Raw genomic sequence first — 20,175 nt, 5'->3', positions numbered from 1 at the left:
CAGGGAGAAGGATCAGCAAGGCACTATATAAAAGGGCAGTCCACAAAGATATCTTTCAAAGACCTATTTGTACCCGAAAGATGTGTGTTGGCTGGTAGATACAGAAGGAAGGTCCTGTTCACCAAGAGAGCCTCTAGGGGTTGCGGTGTCCAGAAAGCAGGTAAAGACCATGTGTAGAGTTCTAGAGAGGATTTTGGTTTTTCCCTAGATCACTGCTGTACGAACATCTGATTAGTTCCTTTAGATTCCATAGAAGATGAACTCATCTTTTAATCTCCCCTTGCAAAGAGAGGTCAGAAAAATGAGTGTATGCATGACTGAACTATTGAAGCAGGCGGCAGGTTTGCACAAACATCCTTATCTGCAAAGCCTTTTGGGGAACCGAGGATGCTCTGGCAGTGCTGTGGGACCAGTTGCCATTGCAGGCTGCAGCTAGGACTACTTCAGAGAGCAGCATGATGGAGAAAACCACACCAGACCAAGGAGACATCTTTTCCAAAAGCGATATCTTGAAATAACTAAGCGACCAAGGGTTCATTAGTACCGTGGGTGCTTGTTCCTGTATCACCCTTTCCAGTAAAGATCTGCACTTTTTTTTCCCCATTCTGTATATGCCTGGCTTCAGCTCCCAGACACTGGTCCTGTTATTGTCTTTCCCAGTTTATTGATGAGAACTTGGTGTTTTTCCACATTGTTACTTATGTGTTGTGAGCACATTGCCTTTCAAGTGTCTCTTGAATAAGCTAAACAGATCAAGCTTTTAAATCCTTCACTTCAAAATGTCCTCTCCTACCCTCAAATCATTTTTATGGCTCTTTTTTGCACTCACTCACTTTTTATCATCCCTGGCCTCAGCAGTCTCATCCCTAGAGATTAAAGTCACGTCCCTGCCTTGGGTCCTCTCCTCTGTTGGTACATCTAAGAATAGCATTAGCTTTTGTGCTGCTGAGTCATGTTGAGTTGCTGTGTTCCTCTGACCCTTAAATCCAGGTCAGGTTTGGTGCTTTTGGGATGCGCTTTGGGCCCGGCTGCCTCAGCTGCAAAGCCATACCTGACCTCTCCACGATAACGTACCTAAAAAAGATAACAAGAAAAAATCGCATGAGATGTAAATTGGATGTTGCCTGTGCTCATCAGCTTTAATACCCATTGCTTTGAGTTTGCTCCAGTCTGCTGTCACCACTTTGTTTTGCAGAGCAGAGCATCTGACCGCTCACCCAAGGCCATGACTGCCGTTCCCAGTGGAGCTGAGTGAGGGGCAGAGCAGTCACCATTGCTAGGCTACCATGCAGAGAGCTGTTATTTCAGCAAAAGGACATGCAGCCCTCAACAGCCTTTGCTACAGTCTCTGTGCCCTTCACCCACCCCACAATACCCAATCACTTTCTCATCTCAAACCAAATGTGGCCAGTGTACTGCAGTGGCAGGGGCTAGGAGGAGAGGACACGGTGTGTGATCCTTCCCTAGCCTATTTTTTCCAAATTTATTGATAGGATGCTCCCTGAGATGGGATTTGCATGTGAGCACAGTGGTAGGATTGCGTGCTGGAAGAAGGAAAGGGAAGGGTTTCCCATTATTTCCTCCTGCTTTCCTTATCATCGTGCCCTTCAATCCTCCAAGCTAATCCTGCAGTACATCTGCCCTGCTGCTTTCTTGCAGGCTTTGTGTACATAGAGACAAATGTGCCACTGAATCATTGTCCAAAACTGATCAGTAAATCTTTCAGTAGCTTTTCCTGGCAGGAAGGATGTCTCAGCCTGAATCAGGGAAGACCAAGTGCTCTAAAGACTCATTTGGAGAAAGTGAAGGAATTATATCTAGGACTTGGTCAGGTTTCTGCACAGCCAGGACTGTGTACATGCAGTGAAGCCATTTCTCTCAAAGATCTCCTTCTCCAAATGTACCCACGTGGATGCTAGAGCTTCCATGAACACAGACCTGGAAGCCTTTCTTTTCTTTTGGGAGAAGAGCCGAGCTCCCTGTGCCTAGTTCTGAGGTGTGAGTTACCAGTCTGCTGGCTGCAGTTTTGTTGAAGAGCCTGGCTGGACATGGCCTCTGCATTCTGCTTGTCCTTGAGTTGATATCTGGTCTCCTGGGGCATTCTCAGCACCGAGTGCCACCTTCCCACATCACAAACACAGAGGAGGCCTGTTCTGCAACATCCTAGCAATGTCCTTTCACTGGGCTTTCCCATGTGGGATGAATTTCCTCCTCTGAAGAACTTGGGCTTTGAATTGCTCCTGGAAATTTGCTTCGCAGCTTGGACAAAACAGCCAGGATAAACAAAACCTCTCTCAGTCCGCTTCAGTTGTGAAGGACCTCAGCTGTGCTCAGAAGTGCCTAGTGTTAGGAACACGTCCTGTCCTAGGAACAAGTCCATTAGCACCCTGAGCTTCCACAAGGTGCTATGACCATACCCAGAACCATCACAATTGCTTGCGTGTCCCCTGATCTCAGTGCCAAAATCCTTTCTTGTTTGATTTAGGGTTACTCTGCTCAACGCAGCCTTTCTGCAAGGGCAACACCTACTCTGAGAACCGATTATCTGGACCACACACATTAGTGATGGGAAGATGCAGTCATCATGTCCTGGAGAGCGTGGCAAGCTGTACAGACTGGGGGGACACATCTGGAAGTGGTGGCTGTGTGTTGTGGCTATGTAGTGGTCTGGTTAATTACAAACCAAGAAGGTGTCTGCTGGCTTCTAAGACAATGAGAAATTGTCTTGTGTTACATGAAAAGCTTTTGAATTCCAGTGCACCAGAGCCTTGACATTGACTGATAGACTCTCCAACAGGTGCTAATTTGAATTTACCTCGGGAGAAAGGTGTGGTGTGGAAGGCAGGTTAATCACATAATCCAGCATTTAACTAAATCCATTTCTTGAGCTCTTTGATCTGTCCAGTCTGCTACAAAGTTGCCTTGGAAAAATATCTTGAAACCATAACAGGAAAGGGTGAAAATCATGAATTAGCACCCCCAGTGCTCATATCTGGGCTAGGGTGAAGAGCAGCATTCCAATGCAGCTTGGTGTGCCTGGAGGACGAGCAGTTGCTGTTCCTGAAGGTTGCTCCAGTGGTACCATGACCCAGGCAGCGTGCTGCAGGCTCCAGGAGACAATCAAACCTCTGCAGTCCTGAAACATCCCTTAAGTGTGAGGATTCCCCATGTGTGCATGGAATGAGTAGAGAGGAGTGGACTGTAATATTCTGAGTGAATTTGTTCCTGTCAAAGTCATGGGGGAGCCCGGGAGCAGGGACATGGATGAAGGTTACTCACAGCTTGGATTTTTCCAAGTGGGGGGGCCAAACAAGCATTTTACTGGTGCTGGAACCAGCACAAAGCTGTCTCATAGAGATGAGCATCCCTGAGCACACATACTTCTCCAGTGACAAATGGTTGTAGTGAATGAGCTGACCCCCTGCGGTGAGAGCTTTTTGAGGAGAGAGCCAGGCCATATGTGACCAGCACCCTGCAGGGCTCCTGATCAAGCTGTCCAGCCAGCGATGTCTCTCTGTCTAGAGCCAAATCTATAGCCAGCACTCCGTGCCAGCCCTGAAATGCTTGGCTGCCTTCCTCTGTTTTAGTAAGCATTGCCCCATGACTGACAGACAAGGGTCTTTTACCATCTCACCTGGGTTAAAAGCTGTTCTCTGCTGCTCTGAAAGAACAGAAGTTGCAGCAGAAGGATGCTTCAGTGGGTTGGGTTTGACCAGCAGCAAAGTCACTTGAGTATCAGCAATAATCCTAGGGTCTTTGGGGAGGGGTGCTGGGCTGGGACTGCATAGACTGCTGCAGGGCAGGACCACGGCTGGTGGGCAGGACAGAAAACAGCAAATCAAGAGCCCTACCAGCTGTATTCACCCTCTGCCCTTCAGTGGCTGCAGCAACCAGCTGCCCTGGGAGCAGAAGTAGGAAACCATCAGCTCAACAAGCAGCTGAGCTCAGCCAGGACCTCAGATGCTTTGGTTTCTCTCCTTCTCCCTCTCCATCAGAAGCAAAGATGGGCTATTTTCCTACCAACTCGCTTGCAAACAAAGGTTGCACGGAGCTGGCTGCACTTTGTGGAAAACAGCCCAGCTTGGAGGGACAGAGAGAACTGACCTAGCTGCAGTAAACCCATTCCAGCATGTCAACAGCCTGAGGGGGCTGAGTTAGTGGAGGAGATTAAACCAAAATCCAAGCTGGTTGCCAGATTCCCCTGGTGGTAAAGCTTTTCCATCACGGTTGGCTGATTTTCTTTATATTTAAAGCTAGCTATACATGTCCCCAGGCTGAGCTCCCTCAAACATGGATGGAACAGATAGACACAGCATCCCTGTTCAGAGTTCCCAGGCAGTCCTCATTTACCCACCTGGTCCTTGGAGACTCAGCTCTTCAATCCCATAGACAGGGGGATGTTTCAGTGTAAACACAAACACTAAGAAAGCCGGGGTAAATGCCTCTTTATTTTGCTCACAGCAGGCAGCTCAATTTGTCTCTAATGAGCACTAACACTCTCTCCTGCTATCACTCATAGCAATTACTCCGGACTCACTAGTTGCATACAGAAAGCTTGGATAACCAGCTAAACAGCCTGTGCCACGCAGCAAGGAGCTCAGCAGCAATTCCCAAATAAGAGCCGTGACAGGGGCACTGTGCATGTAAGAAGAGGTCAGTTAACAGCTTAATCCAACACAGCAACCCAGGACATGGTGTGGGGACACTGAGCTTCGTGCCTCAGGTGAACGGTCTTCCCTATAGCTTGCAGCACCAGTGATGGGAATCGGCTGCTACCTGGGAGGACAGGCTGTCATACAGCAGAGAGGTAAGGGGGGACCCTGTGCTGCTGGCTTTTACCTTCATGGTGACTTTTGCAGACAGACAGTGGGTTTTGGGGAGTGGCTGCCAACCCCAGGCTTTCGTGCAGCAGCTTTGTTCTGTGGTGAGAGAAATCAATGGTCTCACACACCTATGAGCAGGCAATTTGTCCTCCTTTTATTTAAGGTTTTCTTCCTTGAGATTTTTTTCATAGAATCATGGAATGGTTTGGGTTGGGAAGGACCTTAAAGACCATCCAGTTCTACCCCCAGCCATGGGCAGGGAAACCTCCCACTGGATCAGGGGCTCCAAGCCCCATCCAACCTGGCCTTGAACACCTCCAGGGATGGGGCAGCCACGAATGCTCAGAGCAACTTGTGCCAGGGCCTCTCCACTCTCACAGGAAAACATTTCTTCCTAAGATCTACATCTAAATCTTCCCTCTTTCAGATGAAAACTGTTCCCCTTTGTCCTATCCCTGCACTCCCTGATCCAGAGCCCCTCCCCAGCTTTCCTGGAGCCCCTTTCAGCACTGGAAGCTGCTCTAAGGTCTCTCCAGAGCCTTCTCTTCTCCAGGCTGAACAAACCCATCTCTTTCAGCCTGCCTGTTTTTACCTCCTTCCCGTGTTTCCTAGCACACAGAAGCAACGAAAGAACTTCTGTGGATCATCTGGGTCTGCAGAAGGGCAGTGTTAGCAAAAAGTTCTCATTTAGATTAGACGCTGAGGTCCAAAACTTACTCTAAAGACTTGTAAATAAGAAAGCAGTTGGACTTCTCTTCTAACCTGCTATCTTATCCCATATAACAAAGATGAGCTCTGTGCATCCTTATTCATAGACCAGACAAGGAACTACACTGTCAAACTAGTTGTTCTAGTTAGCCTGCTGCTTGGACTCTTTTTCCTACCTCCCACTACACACACGAAAAGGGCACAGTTAAAACTTTGTGAGGACTACATTCCTGTCTTCTCGAAGTGCTTGATTGTAGTGTAGGGAGTGCGAAGACAGGAATGAATTTGCCTTCAGCCCTGACCCAAAGTCAGACCTGAGCACAACACGTTAGCACCACCCCTCCTGCCTGAGATATTTCCTACCAGAGAGTTAAAGTCAGAGATCCAAGAAATCCTAAATTAATCTTGATATTTATAATGGGCTTCAAAGGAGATTGAACAGAGCAGCCACATATCAAAGATGGTATAACAAGAAGGCTCCTTGCAGAAGATACCATAATTGACAGCACAGTAATTGGAACAGAGTGATGGCTTCCTGATAGAAGGACAGCTTCTGGGTAAGTAGTGGGGGGGGTGGGTTGGTAATAATTCAATTATGTTTTATAGGAGACATATATCAGAATTTAGAGCTATCTCAGTTCCTGTTGGTGCTTGCTTTGTTTTCTCTGTACTCCTGCATGTGTCGTCACAGCAGTTGGGGCTGCTGGGAGATGCATGATTCTGGCTCCTCAGTGTGCCCTACGTGGAAAGAGTCTTTCCAGCTGATTATAATTTTCCCAAATTTTATTCAAGGTAACATTTTTCAGGAAGGATTCTCAGCCATGTTTGCATAATGAAATGGGTACAATCACCACCACTCTTGTCCTCTGCTCTCCACTAGATCTCCCTCAGCAAACCGCTGTGGTTATTGCGGAGCTGAAGCACCCTGCTCCTTTGGCAGATGCTGAGCTTTGTCAGCAGCCCAAAGTTCAAATTAAAACAAACAAAAAGTGCTTCCCAAATGTAAAGGCAGAAAAGAAGAGCTGCTACCTGGCATTTTGACAAGAAGGGAGATGGAGGGCTGCATCGTATTCCCAGCCTGCTCCTGACTCACTCTGTGAGTGGGGTGAGTCACTTACGAAAGTCTCTCCTTCTAATGTCCTCTCTGCTCTGCATGGAAGGGTAGTGCTCCTGTAGGCTCATGCAAAGCTCCATTAATTATTAAATGCCTTTAAGTGTGTTACTGCCTGGGAGGAAACGACTTGTGGAAACAGATCCCTCCTTTGTGGGCACAGATCCCTCCTTTGTGGGTAGAAAACACTTCCAGATTCGAAGTGATCTTCAATTCACGGAAGAGCTCACCAAGCTGTTGGATTTGTCTATGAAAATAGCTGAGAGAAAGGTGGGGATCCTGTCCAAAGAGTTACTGTGACAGTAAGACTTAGCATTAGCAGCCACATAGCATTTATTGCAGCAAGAAGCCTTGCATATCTAGTATCTCCTTGATGGTTTGTTCCAGTGATAATCTATCGGGCTTCAGCTTTCATCAGCCGAAGCTGATGAAAGCTTTTCATTCCAAAGCTTGATTAAAGAGCTCTTTAATATGTTTACTTTTCACCCTCTAAAAAATGCTTATACCTAGTGACCAAGTCACTGCTCAGCTTCTCCCTATGAACTGAAATACTAAGCTTTGTAAAAACATCACTGAAAAACATCTCCCCAACTCAATTTTGCACTGGGCTGCTTCTTCACTAAGGCATCTCTGTCCATGCCAGAAGCCCTGCTCCAGTTCCTGCAGGTCTGATTTCATTTGCAGCTTTATGGCATGAACTTTCTGTTCAAAGGACTGAGACCACCCTTGACTCATAACATCCCTCTTTTGCCACTGTTTGCATCCCAAGCCCTCTGTGCATCCTGAAACTTTTAGCAGCAACAACTTCATATTTATTTCTGGGTGGTTGAGCTCAGTGTTGGTAAGTGTGCGGTCTCATGCTAAGTTCTGCCAAATGCCACTTGGAACAGAACTTAAAGGTAAAACCCACTGAAACCCACTCTTTGGGATCTGCTGTTTCCCTTCTGCTGCATCCCTTTAACATCAGTTTTCTCAAGGATGTGCAGTGATAAAGTTCCTAATCAGATTGTTAAACAGTACATGTTCCAGTACTGTAGAGAAGGCTAAACATACTGCATCTGCACATCATCCTTGCCAGCCCAAATTACAGGAACATTAGAGAATTAATTCCAGTTTGTTTGACAAGACCTGCTTTTCTTAAACCTGTGCTGACAGGTGTTAATTATCCTGCTGTCCTTTAATTCATCATTTTTCAACATCTTTCCAAGGCATCTGGAGGCAGTGTTAAACCTTAGGTTTAGGAAGCATTCCCATATGTTTTGCTCGAGCCTAGGAACAGCAGGAGAGCTGCTGGAAAGATGTGACTGATGGAGTGGCCACCCCTCCAACTGCGACTTCTGTCCTCCTTCAGACTTCAACAGCATCTTTGAGGTCTCCCAGCAGTGTTTCTGTGTTTTGTCTTTCAAGGAGTGAACACAGTCCTGTCTTCTTTCATGAGTGAGGATTTTGACCTCCAGGGATGGGGCAGGCATGGCTTCTCTGGGCAACATGTAGCAGGGCCTCCCCACTCTCACAGCAAAACATTTCTCCCTAAGATCTCATCTCAATCTCCCTTCTTTCAGCTGAAAACTGTTCCCCCTCATCCTGTCCTAGCACTCCCTGATCAAGAGCCCCTCCCCAACTTTCCTGCAGCCCCTTTCAGCACTGGAAGCTGCTCTAAGATCTCCCCACAGCCTTCTCTTCTCCAGGCAGAACAACCCCAACTCTCTCAGCCTGTCCTTATACAGGAGGCGCTCCAGTCCTTACATCATCTTCGTGGCCTCCTCTGGACTCCCTCCAACAGATCCATGTCCTTTCTGTGCTGTGGGCTCCTGAACTGGACACTACTCCAGGTAAGGTCTCATGAAAGCAGAGCAGAGGGGGAGAATTACAGTCTTTAGTTTGGCAGAGCCCCTGCCCACAGCTAATTTTGCGCTTTCTGTGCCCTGTTGCCTTAGTGTGCTCGGTGAGGATACCTGCTGGGTCATGGGGACCTTCCCAACCTGACCCTGTCCCTCCAGTCAGGTCTGCCAGACAGCCCTGCACCATGCACGGTTCCCCAGAGAGGTGAGTTAGGACCTTCATACTCCATCTTCCCCCAGACAGCGTGAATTGTGTCATGCTCTGGTTAGATGCATGCCAGTGGAGGGCAGGGACCACTGCCTCCTGCCCTGCAGCTTGAGGAGATCTCTGCTGCATTACCCAGGAAAAGGGCTCCAGCTGCAACAGCCTGTGCTGGGCCGACCAAGCACTCACTCTCTTCCTTGGCATCCACCTAAGTGTCCCTCCAGTCACACATGTGAAGTCATACCCCGCGTTGCAGAAACATCATCTGGGGTGGTGCCAGGATGCCCAGGCCACCAGAGATGTCTACTGGGCCATTAGAGATGATCACAGAATCACTAGGTTGGAAAAGACCCACTGGATCATCGAGTCCAACCATTCCCATCAATCACTAAACCATGTCCCTCAGCACCTCATCCACCCATCCCTTAAACTCCTCCAGGGAAGGTGACTCAACGCCCTCCCTGGGCAGCCTCTGCCAGTGCCCAATGACCCTTTCCAATTTTTTTCCTCAGGTCAAGCCTGAACCTCCCCTGGTGCAGCTTGAGGCCATTCCCTGCAGAGATCACTGCAGATCCTGCAGAGATCACTTAGTGGGGCCAGTGAAGACAGCTTGAATGAAGCCTTGCTAAGACACAGTAATCTCTTCACCAAAGTACTGAGATCAGTTATTATAGGAATTTTAAACAGTTGGATTTATTGTCTTTTGAGGTAAGAACTGGCTCCAGCTTCATCTCAGTCATCACTGGCTCTCAACACCATAAATCCTGCTGTTCTTTTCAATACCTTTTATGGGAAGTGCAGAAATTAGCCCATTCCCCATTGCTCCCTCTGCATTTATTAGTGCTACAAAGGATTGGGTGACTATGAATAGAACTGACGGAGAAAAAAAGGAACTCCTCCCTTAAAAATGTGCTTTAATTCTCTCTGCTAGGTTCACACGTTTCTTAGGAAGTGCTGATGATGTCTTGCTGACTCTGAGCTTTGCTATTATGGAGATAGGAGACCTTAAGCACTAACCTGGCCCAAGAGCTCAGAAAGGGCCCTGTCTTCCCAGTGGACCTATCCTGGAAGATGATTGTCTTCTCTTGGTGATAGTGAGGTGTTATTAATCTTCTTTAATATATTTAAGCTGAGCAGCAAAGAAACAGAAAGCTAGGCCTGAGGAAAGACTGAAGAGAAGAGCCTTGGCCTTGGTGGGTGGGTGATGGTGGTAACACCTGCACTGTGTGAAGGCAGAGGTGGGGAAGCATCTCTGGAAAATTAGCCTTGTGATGTTGTCTCTGGAAACTGAAGCATTCAGAGGAGGCCACAAAGTTGGTACAGGGTCTAGAGGGGTCTCACTAGTATGAGGAGTGGCTGAAGCCACTTGGTCTGTTCATCCTGGAGAAGAGGAGACTGAGAAGAGAACTCATCGCAGTTCACAGCTTGCTGACAAGGGAGGGAGGAGAGGCAAATACTGATCTCTTCTCTCTGGTGACCCAGCAGGACCAGAGGGAATGGCAGGAAGATGCCAGGAGAGGTGTGGGTTGGACATTAGGAAAAGGTTCTTCCCCCAGAGGGTGGTGGAGCCCTGGAACATCTCCCAGGGAAGCAGTAACACCACCAAGTCTGACAATATGCCAGAAGCATTTGGCCAACACCCTCAGACACACAGTGTGGATGTTGGGGTGTCCTGTGCAGGGACACAATTCTTGTGGGTCCCTTCCAACTCAGGACACTCTATGATTCTATGATCTCAGCAGCACTCCTCTGAAGCTCAGTGCCAGAGCTCAGAGCCGGTAGAAATGAAAATGCCCCTGTGGTCATAGTGGGGGCTGTTAGTGAGGAACACGCTCTGGCCTTCTTGGCACTTCTCACATCTCAGAAGGATGAGGAAGCTCCTGCGTGTGCGGTATTGCCAATAGCAAAAGCAAAGCTCCTGTTGAAGCCTTCAGCACTATGGGACATAGCACAAGTTCCTACTTTGCACCACAAGGTTTTCTAGATGTAGAAAGATTCATGGCTTATGAATGCAAAATTAAAGAAGGGCAACTTTAAAATAAAATCTTTTAGGCTTACATGACAAAATTTGACAGTGAATGCTAATGTCTTGCTTCTCCCCCTGATAGTTTTTGGCATGATGATGAAATGCAGCAAATAAATATGTTAAAATAGTGACTCTTCCAGACCTTGTAGAGTTTATTCCCCTGTACTTGACATTGGTGAGGCCGCACCTGGAATACTGTGTTCAGTTTTGTGTGCCTCATAACAAGAAGGACATTGAGGGGCTGGAGCATGTCTAGGGCAGGGGAATGGAGTTGGGGAACAGTCCAGAGAACAATTCTTATGAGAGGGGACCTGGGATCATTAAGCCTGCAGAAAGGGAGGCTGAGAGAACACATCACTGCCTGCAACTACCTAAAAGTAGATTGAAGCAAGGTGGGTGCTGGTCTCTTCTTCCAGGTAATAAGTGATAGGACAAGAGGAAATGGCCTCAAGTTGTGCCAGGGGAGGTTTATAATAGATATCAGGAAAAAATTCTTCACTGAAAGGGTTCTCAGGCACTGCCAGAGGCTGCCCAGCGAAGTGGTTGAGTCTCTATCCATAGAGGGATTTAAAAGACGGGTAGATATGGCTTAGATAGGGGACTGGTTAAGTAGTGGACAGGTACAGTTGGACTCAGTGATCTTAAAGGTCTTTTCCAAACAAGCAATTTTATGATTTTAATAGATGCTATTTTGCTACACACAGAAATACAGATTCAAACACTGAATCCTTTCAGACACTGGTTACAAAGATTGGGAATACTGCCCAGAAAATGGTCTTTCCCCATAGATATCAAAAAAAGACACAATTTATATGTTGAAATTGCCTTTATTTTTTAATCCATAAATAATTGTTACTGACAAAAGTGGAAAAACCCTTAAGACTCTAAATTTTACTAAACTGATAATATTTTTGTTTACAGTACATACAGAATGTGCTTTTACAGGTAAGTATTACAACAAGAATAATACAGAGAAAAACAGTCAAATACTGCTCATCTTGAAGCTTGTTTAATGGTTAACCAAGAGTCTGTGCAAAGTTACAGATACAAATGTACTTCCTTTTCAGTACTACTGTATAATAAACATGGAATCCATAAACTGGGCTAAAGCACAAAAATATCCACTTAACCCTTCTTAGGAAATATTGTCCCCCAAACTAAAAATATTACAGTAATTAGTGTCTTTCTCAGAGCCAAGAAATTCTTGCTACAAAAAATGTCGAAGGGGTTTGCAGACAGAAGGTCGGGAGCTGGTACGAAGCAGATGGGCAGAGGGGCAGGGTGGTGTGATGCACCCTCCCTGCGGCAGAAGGCGGTGGGGATGGAGACCTCCTGGACATCGTGCAGTCACAGTGGAGACAGAGGACGCCACTTTGCTCGCTGCTGAGAGCAGAGATCTCTTTCAGATTTACACTAACAGGATTGAATGGGATCATCCAATTCTCTCGTTGCCCCCAGTGGGTGGTTGGTTTTTCCAGCTGGGTTTTGAGCTTGGTGAGGGCACCTCCTTGACAGCCACGAACCAGGTAAGAGAGGCTGGGAACAGGACCTTCTATCATCCGCTTGTGGACACAGAACACACAAGCATCTTCTCTCTAAGAAGTAGCCCCACGCAGGCTTATTGCTAACAACTCTTGTAATGAAAATATTTAACTCCCTTTCTCATGTATTTCTCCTACCACCTTCTCACTCCTCTGAAATATACTTGAACATGAAATTGGTGTTAAATATATTTCAGCAGAGTCCTTCCTTCTAGATTAAGCACTAAATCTGAAACAAAACTAAGACAAGCTATTTCTCTATCACATGAACTGAAGATGGCAAATTGGTCACAAATCAGAACACTTACTTCAAATACGACTAAAGTTACCCTGTTTCACGATGGTTTTGTTTCCTGTGGTGGAAGAAGGTGAAGACAACTTCCCAGTTACCAGAAACTACCCATTTCTTACAAAAACTTGATGCCAGGCTCTTGTAGATTCTTGGTGGGAATGCTTCCGCTAGACACAAGAACAGAAAGATGCATGCAGGAAGCTTGTGTTGGTAGGATCAGCTTTGCAACTAGCAGAAAATAATTCTAGGCCAGGAAAGGAGGGCTTACTCCCAGGTAACCGTCCCTGTTTCTTCTCACCCATCTACCCCAACCCACAAGTAACAGATCAGCATTTATAAAAGGAAATTTAAAACATGGAAAAATATTTCATTTTTCCTTAAAATGCGATTTACTGCCATTAGAGGCCTTTTATGACAAGACTTCCACTCCATGTGGTGATCTTTGTGGATCACTAAAAATAGTTTTCCACATGTCAAAGAGTGGTTCAATACAGTTTGGAAGCTTAGATTGGTACAGGGTGGGTCAGAACTTAACAACTGCATTTTAGAGCATGTATGTATAACTGTGTGTGTACACATATACATACATGTATCTGTACAAATGAGAGTGTTGTATAAAACCCAGTGTAGCTCACTAGTCCACGTTGCTGCTTGGGGAATGCCAATAATTATCAGTTTGTAGGAAATCATATAAGCTTTTCTACATCACCTTCTTCCAGTCCCTGCACATGCACTCTGGGAAATGGATGCTACACAGACATGTGTTTTCACCTGTGGGTTGGAGAAAAAGACAGATAATTCTTCTGAGTATATTAGATTAATCAAGGCAGATTATATTTTACTGTACAGAGGAATGTGATTGCGTCCTGCTTTTCTCCTGAGTGCAGAATGTTATGGTGACTCAGACATGAGGAGAAGAAAGCAGAAAGGTCAAAGTGCAGATGACAGTATCCCTTAGACCTGCTGCCTTCTAGGGACCCTAACCAGAAGGAGAGCAATTGGAAATCTAGGGAACCGCATCACCTGACCCCAACACTCGCATTCTGAATGGAGACTGGATTGCAACACATCGGATGCGATGTGCCAGGACAATGGTGACAAACAATATTCATAAAAATGCTTTGCTGTTCTATTGTGTCTGTTGTAGGAGTGTCTCAAAGCACTTTATAGACATGGTATGAACCATCTTAATGCCTCTGCAGAGTACGAATGTGTTACCATATTGCGAACGTGTTGCCATCATCACATGTTGACCATGGGGAATGTCCTGGACTAAGTGTCCTATCAGTAGCAAACTCTTAGAATGAAGAAGGAAAAAAAATGACGTAAGAACACCCGTGTGTGCTGAAATGCCAATGCTTTGGCTACCAACTCATTCCAGCACATAAAGCAAGCCATGGGAACGGCCAGTGTCCAGGAACAATTTGTGGTCATCCAGGGCATGATGCTTTCCCAAAGAAATCTGCTGAAAATTTTCTCTGGTGGTGGCAGAGTTCCTGAAGGGATTTGGCCTAGAAAGGCTTTTTGGTGGTCCTTGTGGGACACATCTGCTTGAAACCATTCACTGGATGCAAAAGATGAGGAAGTAGGGCTAAGATATCTTTGGAGGATTATTGCCCAAGTAGGACAAGTTAGCAGAGGGCCTGTGATATTTGTCAGTCAGAACATGAGAAGGCTCTGAGGTCAAACAGCCTGGAACCCAGCACAGCATCTGCACTGGCTACTTGAGTGAAATATTTCCATATTTGCATCTCATCCAGCAGCTTCTTTCTTCATGAAGAGAACATTTAGATCAAGACTAAAGCCTGAGACATACAGCTATGGAAATGGAATAAGAGGAGTGTTCAACTACCTGTGGCCTCACATGCTTACTTCTCCTCCGCCTCTGCCACCTCAACTCCTGGAGACTCTTGGGTGAACTCTCCTCTCCCACAATGTTCACATCTCCCTACTTGCAGAGGGGAAGATTCTGGCTTTTCTTGGGCCAAGAGAGAACGGAAGAGCCCCAGAATGTCAGCAGGGACCACCTCCCCATCAGCCATCTGCGTTTCTCTTCTCTTTGCAAGAGTCACAAGCTTCAGTCTGTGGGAAGGTCAGCAAGGGGATTTCCTTCTGTGAAGAAATATCCAGTGACTGAGCTGAGGAGCTTGGAGGTAGTCAGGGGAGAGAAGTGTCCATCAAGGGAAGGGGTAAGGACATGAGGTGTGAGCCTTTTCCCTCATGTCCTTCACATGTCATGAACGGCCACCCTGACCCATAGACAATTTGGATTGTTGCCCAGAATGAGTTTGCCCCAGGCAGCAAGGTAATGTTGATCTGAACCATGGAAACTCTTTATTTATCCTTCCCAGCTCAGTTTCCGTCAAACAAAGCCGTAGTACTTCTCACAGATGGAGTCCTTTCTGAACACAGTCTCCATCAGATGGGGAAGAAGAAAGCTCATGAGTTAGGACCAGCAGCCCCAGGACAGTCTGGGAAAGAGAAAGGCCACATGGCCACCCTACTGGGGCCTAGCTCTAAATCCCACTGTGGGAAGGCAGAATGTTCCTCCTGGGTACTCTGCACCAGAAAACCCTAGTATTGCACTGTAAGCCTTCACACAAGACTCAAGCTTGCAACGAGCCTACAATCATTGTGTGCTACAGGACTGACGCGTTGAGCTGGGAACACCCTTAAGGCCAGGAGGTGGGAGGTATTTGAGGGCAGTAAGAAGGGCAGAGCTAATTCAAATGTGTTTTAATGAAGAGCCATGAAGGAAAATAGTGCAGGAATGCAAGACAGGGAGAGAGGGGCACTGTATGAGAATGTCTGCAACCTGAATTCAGGTATCACGAAGGAGGAGGGAGCATGCCTGCCATTCGGATTAGTGTGGGAATGTGGAGGGGCTTGGAGTGCACACCATGGAGGGTGAGTGGTGGAGAGTGTCCAGTAGTAACTGTTACAGCACTGGGTCTGGCTGGCCTTCAAAACCTTCTGAGACCCCTTCTTGGCCACAGAAGGATGTTCTAGTGTGAGTTAGTTCTACAGAATTTGATAAGAACACAAATGCAAGCTAAAAAATATCCTAAACAAAACCAAAACAAACAAAAAATAAAGCAAAGCACACTCTGGCTACAAAGCCAAAGATAAAACCCTCACAAATTCTGGACCCATGAGTCTACATTTCAAAGATTTTACAAATATACAGTATCTAATTAGCATTATATCAGATATACAACATGCCCATTTAGTATAATTATGCTGGATATATAATTTATATGCATGAAATGTAACTGTCTTCATGGTTAGGATTGGTACTCAATGGAGCTGGAATTTGGAAGGTTTTCCTGGGGGGGCCACTACATGGAGAGAGAATCATGGAAAATTACCGACCTGCTTTTCGGCAGACAGACACCCTCAGCTCTGCTCTTCTGCTGAGGGCTAGAAAAAGATTTGCTACATACAGAGTTCTCTCATAGGTTGTAACTGAGAGGAGGAAATATGTTCAGAAATGGGGGAACTGGGCCAGTGGAAAATGCTGTCAGGAAAATAAACTTCTGGGGAGAAATACAGGCTTGGTGAGATGTGTTGTAGCCTTGCCTTGCCTTGCAGGGGTCTCAGTGGAGTTAGGACTTCCCCCAGCACAGGTCAGCAGTGTAAAGCTGAACGCATTGTGGTGCTTGAGGTTCAGCAGTGGCAAGAAGCTGGAGGAAGAAAAACCCTATTCCTCCTTCCTATTTACAGACACCAAGATACTAGAATGAGTGGAGAAAAGGGTCTAACAAGCATTTCAGTATATTTGTGCTTATTGAACACATCAACCCCACTACTTCCTACACTGAGAGAGCAGGCGATTTGTAGGCACTAGTATATTTTTATCTTATGAGTATATTTAATATAAACTAAAACTTGATTTCTCAGCGAGGCTATTCCTGTCCCTAGATCTGCCAGTCCCCTAGGAAAGTCTGCCCCTGAATTTGCTCCAAGGGTGAGGAAGAACAGGTAGATGGGTGCTGGCTGATATCAAGCAGTCTGGAGGTGACCCCCAGCAGCCAGAAGCTTACCTACTTGCTACAGAGAGACCAAACATAAGAGCTGGCATGAGGACCAAGAACAGGGCCCCTTCCTACCAGGACGGGGTGCCGCATTTCCTCCTCCCTGTCTTGGCCTGCATGAGAACGCTTCTACTTGTAGCAACTGAAAAGTCCTAAACTCATAAAAACAATGAGACAATGTTGATGAGCCCTTGGAAGGAGCCATCTACTACTATGGCTTTCTTTGACAGAAACTGATGCACATCAGGAAATTTCCTCTATTATCCCTCACTATCAGCTGTTTGCTTGCTTGGGTTCTTCTTATGTCACCAATGAAGGGGTGGATTTAAAAACAACAACATGGATGGGACTGTCAGAGAAGTCTTTTCAGACACTGAGTTATTAGAGGTTACCTTGGCCGATAAGGCCACTGCAGTATGGGGTGCTGCGGCCACCCCAGTCCTCAATGAGTATCTACAATGCACGAGGTCATATCAAACAGTCACCTCTGTTTTGCTCGCTGTGCGGTAGTGATGGTGGTGTCCTGGAATATAATGCAGTTGTTCTACCGTGTTGTGCCGTCGGGAGGCGAACGCTTGGCGCTTGGCGGAGGTTGGGTTCATACCTAAGGTATTGTACAAGTTATTTGAGGCACTAGGATGGGAGTGCATTTTTGTCATCCTGTAGCGATCCAAGACGGGTGTCGATACAAAGACATCTGTGTGTGACAATGCCCGTGACATAGACTGCTCGGGGTACCCCGACCGCTCCGGGGAGAGCAGGGGGTCTTGGGAGTGGAGGCGCTCTGCGGACAGAAGCTGCTCGTCTGAGAGGATCCGTTCATAGGACATGCTAAACTCCTCGGGCATGATCCTCTCAGGAGACAGCACTCTGTCCTGGGACATGGCCCTGATGGGACGGCGGGGCCTGTCCCTGTGGTTGGTTTGTTGAGACATTTTGATGACGTTGATAGGGAGTGTGCCCCGGGCTGCCAGGTCAGGCAGGTGCCTCCTCCTCATGTAGTATTCATCAGCCTCTTTGTCAGCTGTGGGAAAGGAAAGGGAGCAGTTAGAAACGTCAGAGAATTGTCCCATGGGGTGAAAAGAGGCTGTGTAGGGCGCAGAGCCTTGGAGCAGCCTCCTTGTGGGACCATCTCCTAGCAGCTTGACCTGGGCATGGACATCCATCTCAGGGTGCTGTCCACCAGAGACACCAGCCCTGTGTGGGTTGCGGCACCGTGGGCTAACAGCAGACAAAGAGATTTCTAATTGCATGCAGACAGGTCTAAGTCCCTGTGCGATGCATCACACCTTCTCACACCAGACACAACAGACTCCATACACGGTCGAGTCCAGACTGTGGCATTGCATGATTTACACAAATGACAAGAGAAATTATCAAATGTCACCCTCACAGCACACAGAACAGGGGAGGTGAGCCGAGGCAGGCAAGCTCCTCACTTGAGGAAACTCATACTGTGTTTCTGGCCTTAGACGTGGATGTGCTCTGAAATCCACCATTGACCATATCACGTTTTTAATTACTATTTCTGAATATTTCTTGAGACGATCACAAAGCAGGTTTAGTGAGCATGGGATGCTCTCTCTGAGACACTGAACCATCTGCCTAACATATCATTTTGCATTTTTTTTGGACACTTTGGTTAATATAATAGAATTTATCCCATGGAATTTTCTTGCTCGATTTGTTTCTTCTGTGTCTTAACTCATCCCCTTTTCACTCAAAACTCAGTGCACACACATGCACACACACACACACCCCCCACCCCTCTTTCGGCTTTCAGACAAATGCCTCAGACTCAGAGAAGATGTTGGCTATTGCAAATGTATCCTGATAGATCACCAGAACTCTCCAGCAGCTGGAATAACCAGATTCAACCAACTTGTAATTTGAAGAAATAGTTCCACAATTATTTCTGATTTAAAAAAAAAAAAAAACAACAGAAACACCAAAAGTTTCTGATAAACCCATTTGATATTCATATGCCTTAAACTGGAAGTACTGGGATTACCTACCTGTAAGGAGGATTAGCAGTCCTTGAGCTTCAAGCCCCATGCAATTTGTGAACTATCATAGACTGTCTGTGGCTGCGGAGGTATATAGTGTGGTGTATTGGTCCCTTACCAGAAGTTTACTGTCATAAGTGGAAGAACACAACACTGGCCTCTGTGGGTCAGCGGGTGGAGGCATGTTTGATGCTTAACACTGCTCATCTGTAGGAGCTTTCTTCCTCACTTATTTCCCTGATGTGTTTTCTTGACGCGTCTGAAAGCATCTCCCATCCTTTCTGTCTCATCAGTGACTGCAGAATGTTGAGTGAGACTCAACCCAGACACCTGGCAAGCAGCTATCCTCTCCTTGGAGAAGACACTACAATACCCACTGGTGTGCAGGAAGATGATTCCTCATGCAAAGGTAGAGCGAATTTCTCTACTTTACAGAAAAAACAGGTTTCTTGCAAAGAAACCTTATGGAAGCGACCTGGCATAGACACTACAGAGCTGAGAAGATGCACTTTCCCTACCAGTCTTGAGCAAAGTGTTGATGAGCAAAGACATCATCTCTATACGTCCTGGCTAGAACCTGGGACCCATCAAAAAATTTCTTTGGAAAGCCTTTTGCTTATAAGACAAGTATGTTAGAGATTTATGATAATGATAACCAAGAGGAACCACATTGATGTTCTCAGCTCCCGTATTTCATTCAGTAGTAGATGATGTAAGATGGGAAAGTACCAGGTGGTGGAAGAGGAAAATTTCACATGCCTGGAGTTTCTGAGGATGTTTGAGTGATAAAAAGAGCAAAGATCTGCTGCGGGACAGTCTGGATAATCATGAGGCAGGTGAGGTAGATGATCTCACTTCCAGTGCTCTGAGTCCCTTTAGGCTTTCAACAGACCTAGTAGTTAGATATGGTGTAGAAACTACCTATTTGCCCTGACATAGCCATAAATCTACAGATTTTATGCACCACATTGGCTGAGAAATGAAGACAATTGGCTGGCTGTGTCATGAGGCAAAGTGCTTTTGCAGGAAATGTCAATGCCTTATGATGTGTGATTGGTGCTGACAATACCCCAGAAGCTTACTCACAAGAAAACAGTTACACATCGGTGCCTTCAGGTCTTCAGCCAAACCCCAGAGTGCCGTAAGCATCCTGTGCTGGATCATCTCACTAACAGATTTCCTTATCTCCTCTCCCACACATTCAGCACTCTCCTAAACACACCTGGACCCTGTTCCTCATGGTTCTACAAACAGTCCACAAAACCCAGAGGATCTGTGAGGAGGATGATTGATCCCTCATCTCAGCATCCAGGAGTACAAGCTGAGAACGTGTGTGCTGATGTGTATGGCCTGTTGGCACTGCCGTTGCTGCCTCTTCTTTACAGCCTACACACCACCAAGGTGTGAGGATCACCCAGAGCTCTCCTGTACTGGTGTGCTTGCTGCTGATGGAATTTCCCAACTATATATTGGAGGAGCGAGTCTTATTTTGCAGTCAGAAACTTCTTGGAAGAATATCTCATTGAAAATGTCAGACAGCAGCTCCCTTGGCCTCAAGCTCTTGTGTCTAAAATCACCTTCTAGGGAG

At 46.4% G+C, this 20,175-nt stretch overlaps 1 protein-coding gene across 3 annotated transcripts in view; it reads right to left on the bottom strand.

Moving 5' to 3' along the window:
* Nucleotides 1–15,405: 15,405 nt before the first annotated feature.
* Nucleotides 15,406–20,175, bottom strand: part of SHISA6 (shisa family member 6) — a 235,856-nt gene continuing 231,086 nt past the window's right edge. For all 3 annotated transcript variants that reach the window (XM_069872335.1, XM_069872334.1, XM_069872336.1), the window contains one exon: nt 15,406–17,605. In XM_069872335.1, coding sequence (XP_069728436.1) covers nt 17,055–17,605 — 551 coding nt within the window. In that variant the 3' untranslated portion in view covers nt 15,406–17,054. The remainder of the gene's footprint in view (nt 17,606–20,175) is intronic.

The sequence above is a fragment of the Phaenicophaeus curvirostris genome, chromosome 19, assembly GCF_032191515.1.
Source record: "Phaenicophaeus curvirostris isolate KB17595 chromosome 19, BPBGC_Pcur_1.0, whole genome shotgun sequence".
Lineage (NCBI taxonomy): Eukaryota > Metazoa > Chordata > Aves > Cuculiformes > Cuculidae > Phaenicophaeus > Phaenicophaeus curvirostris.
The sequence above is the reverse complement of the archived record's forward strand: the minus strand, read 5'-3'. Positions and strand labels throughout refer to the sequence as shown.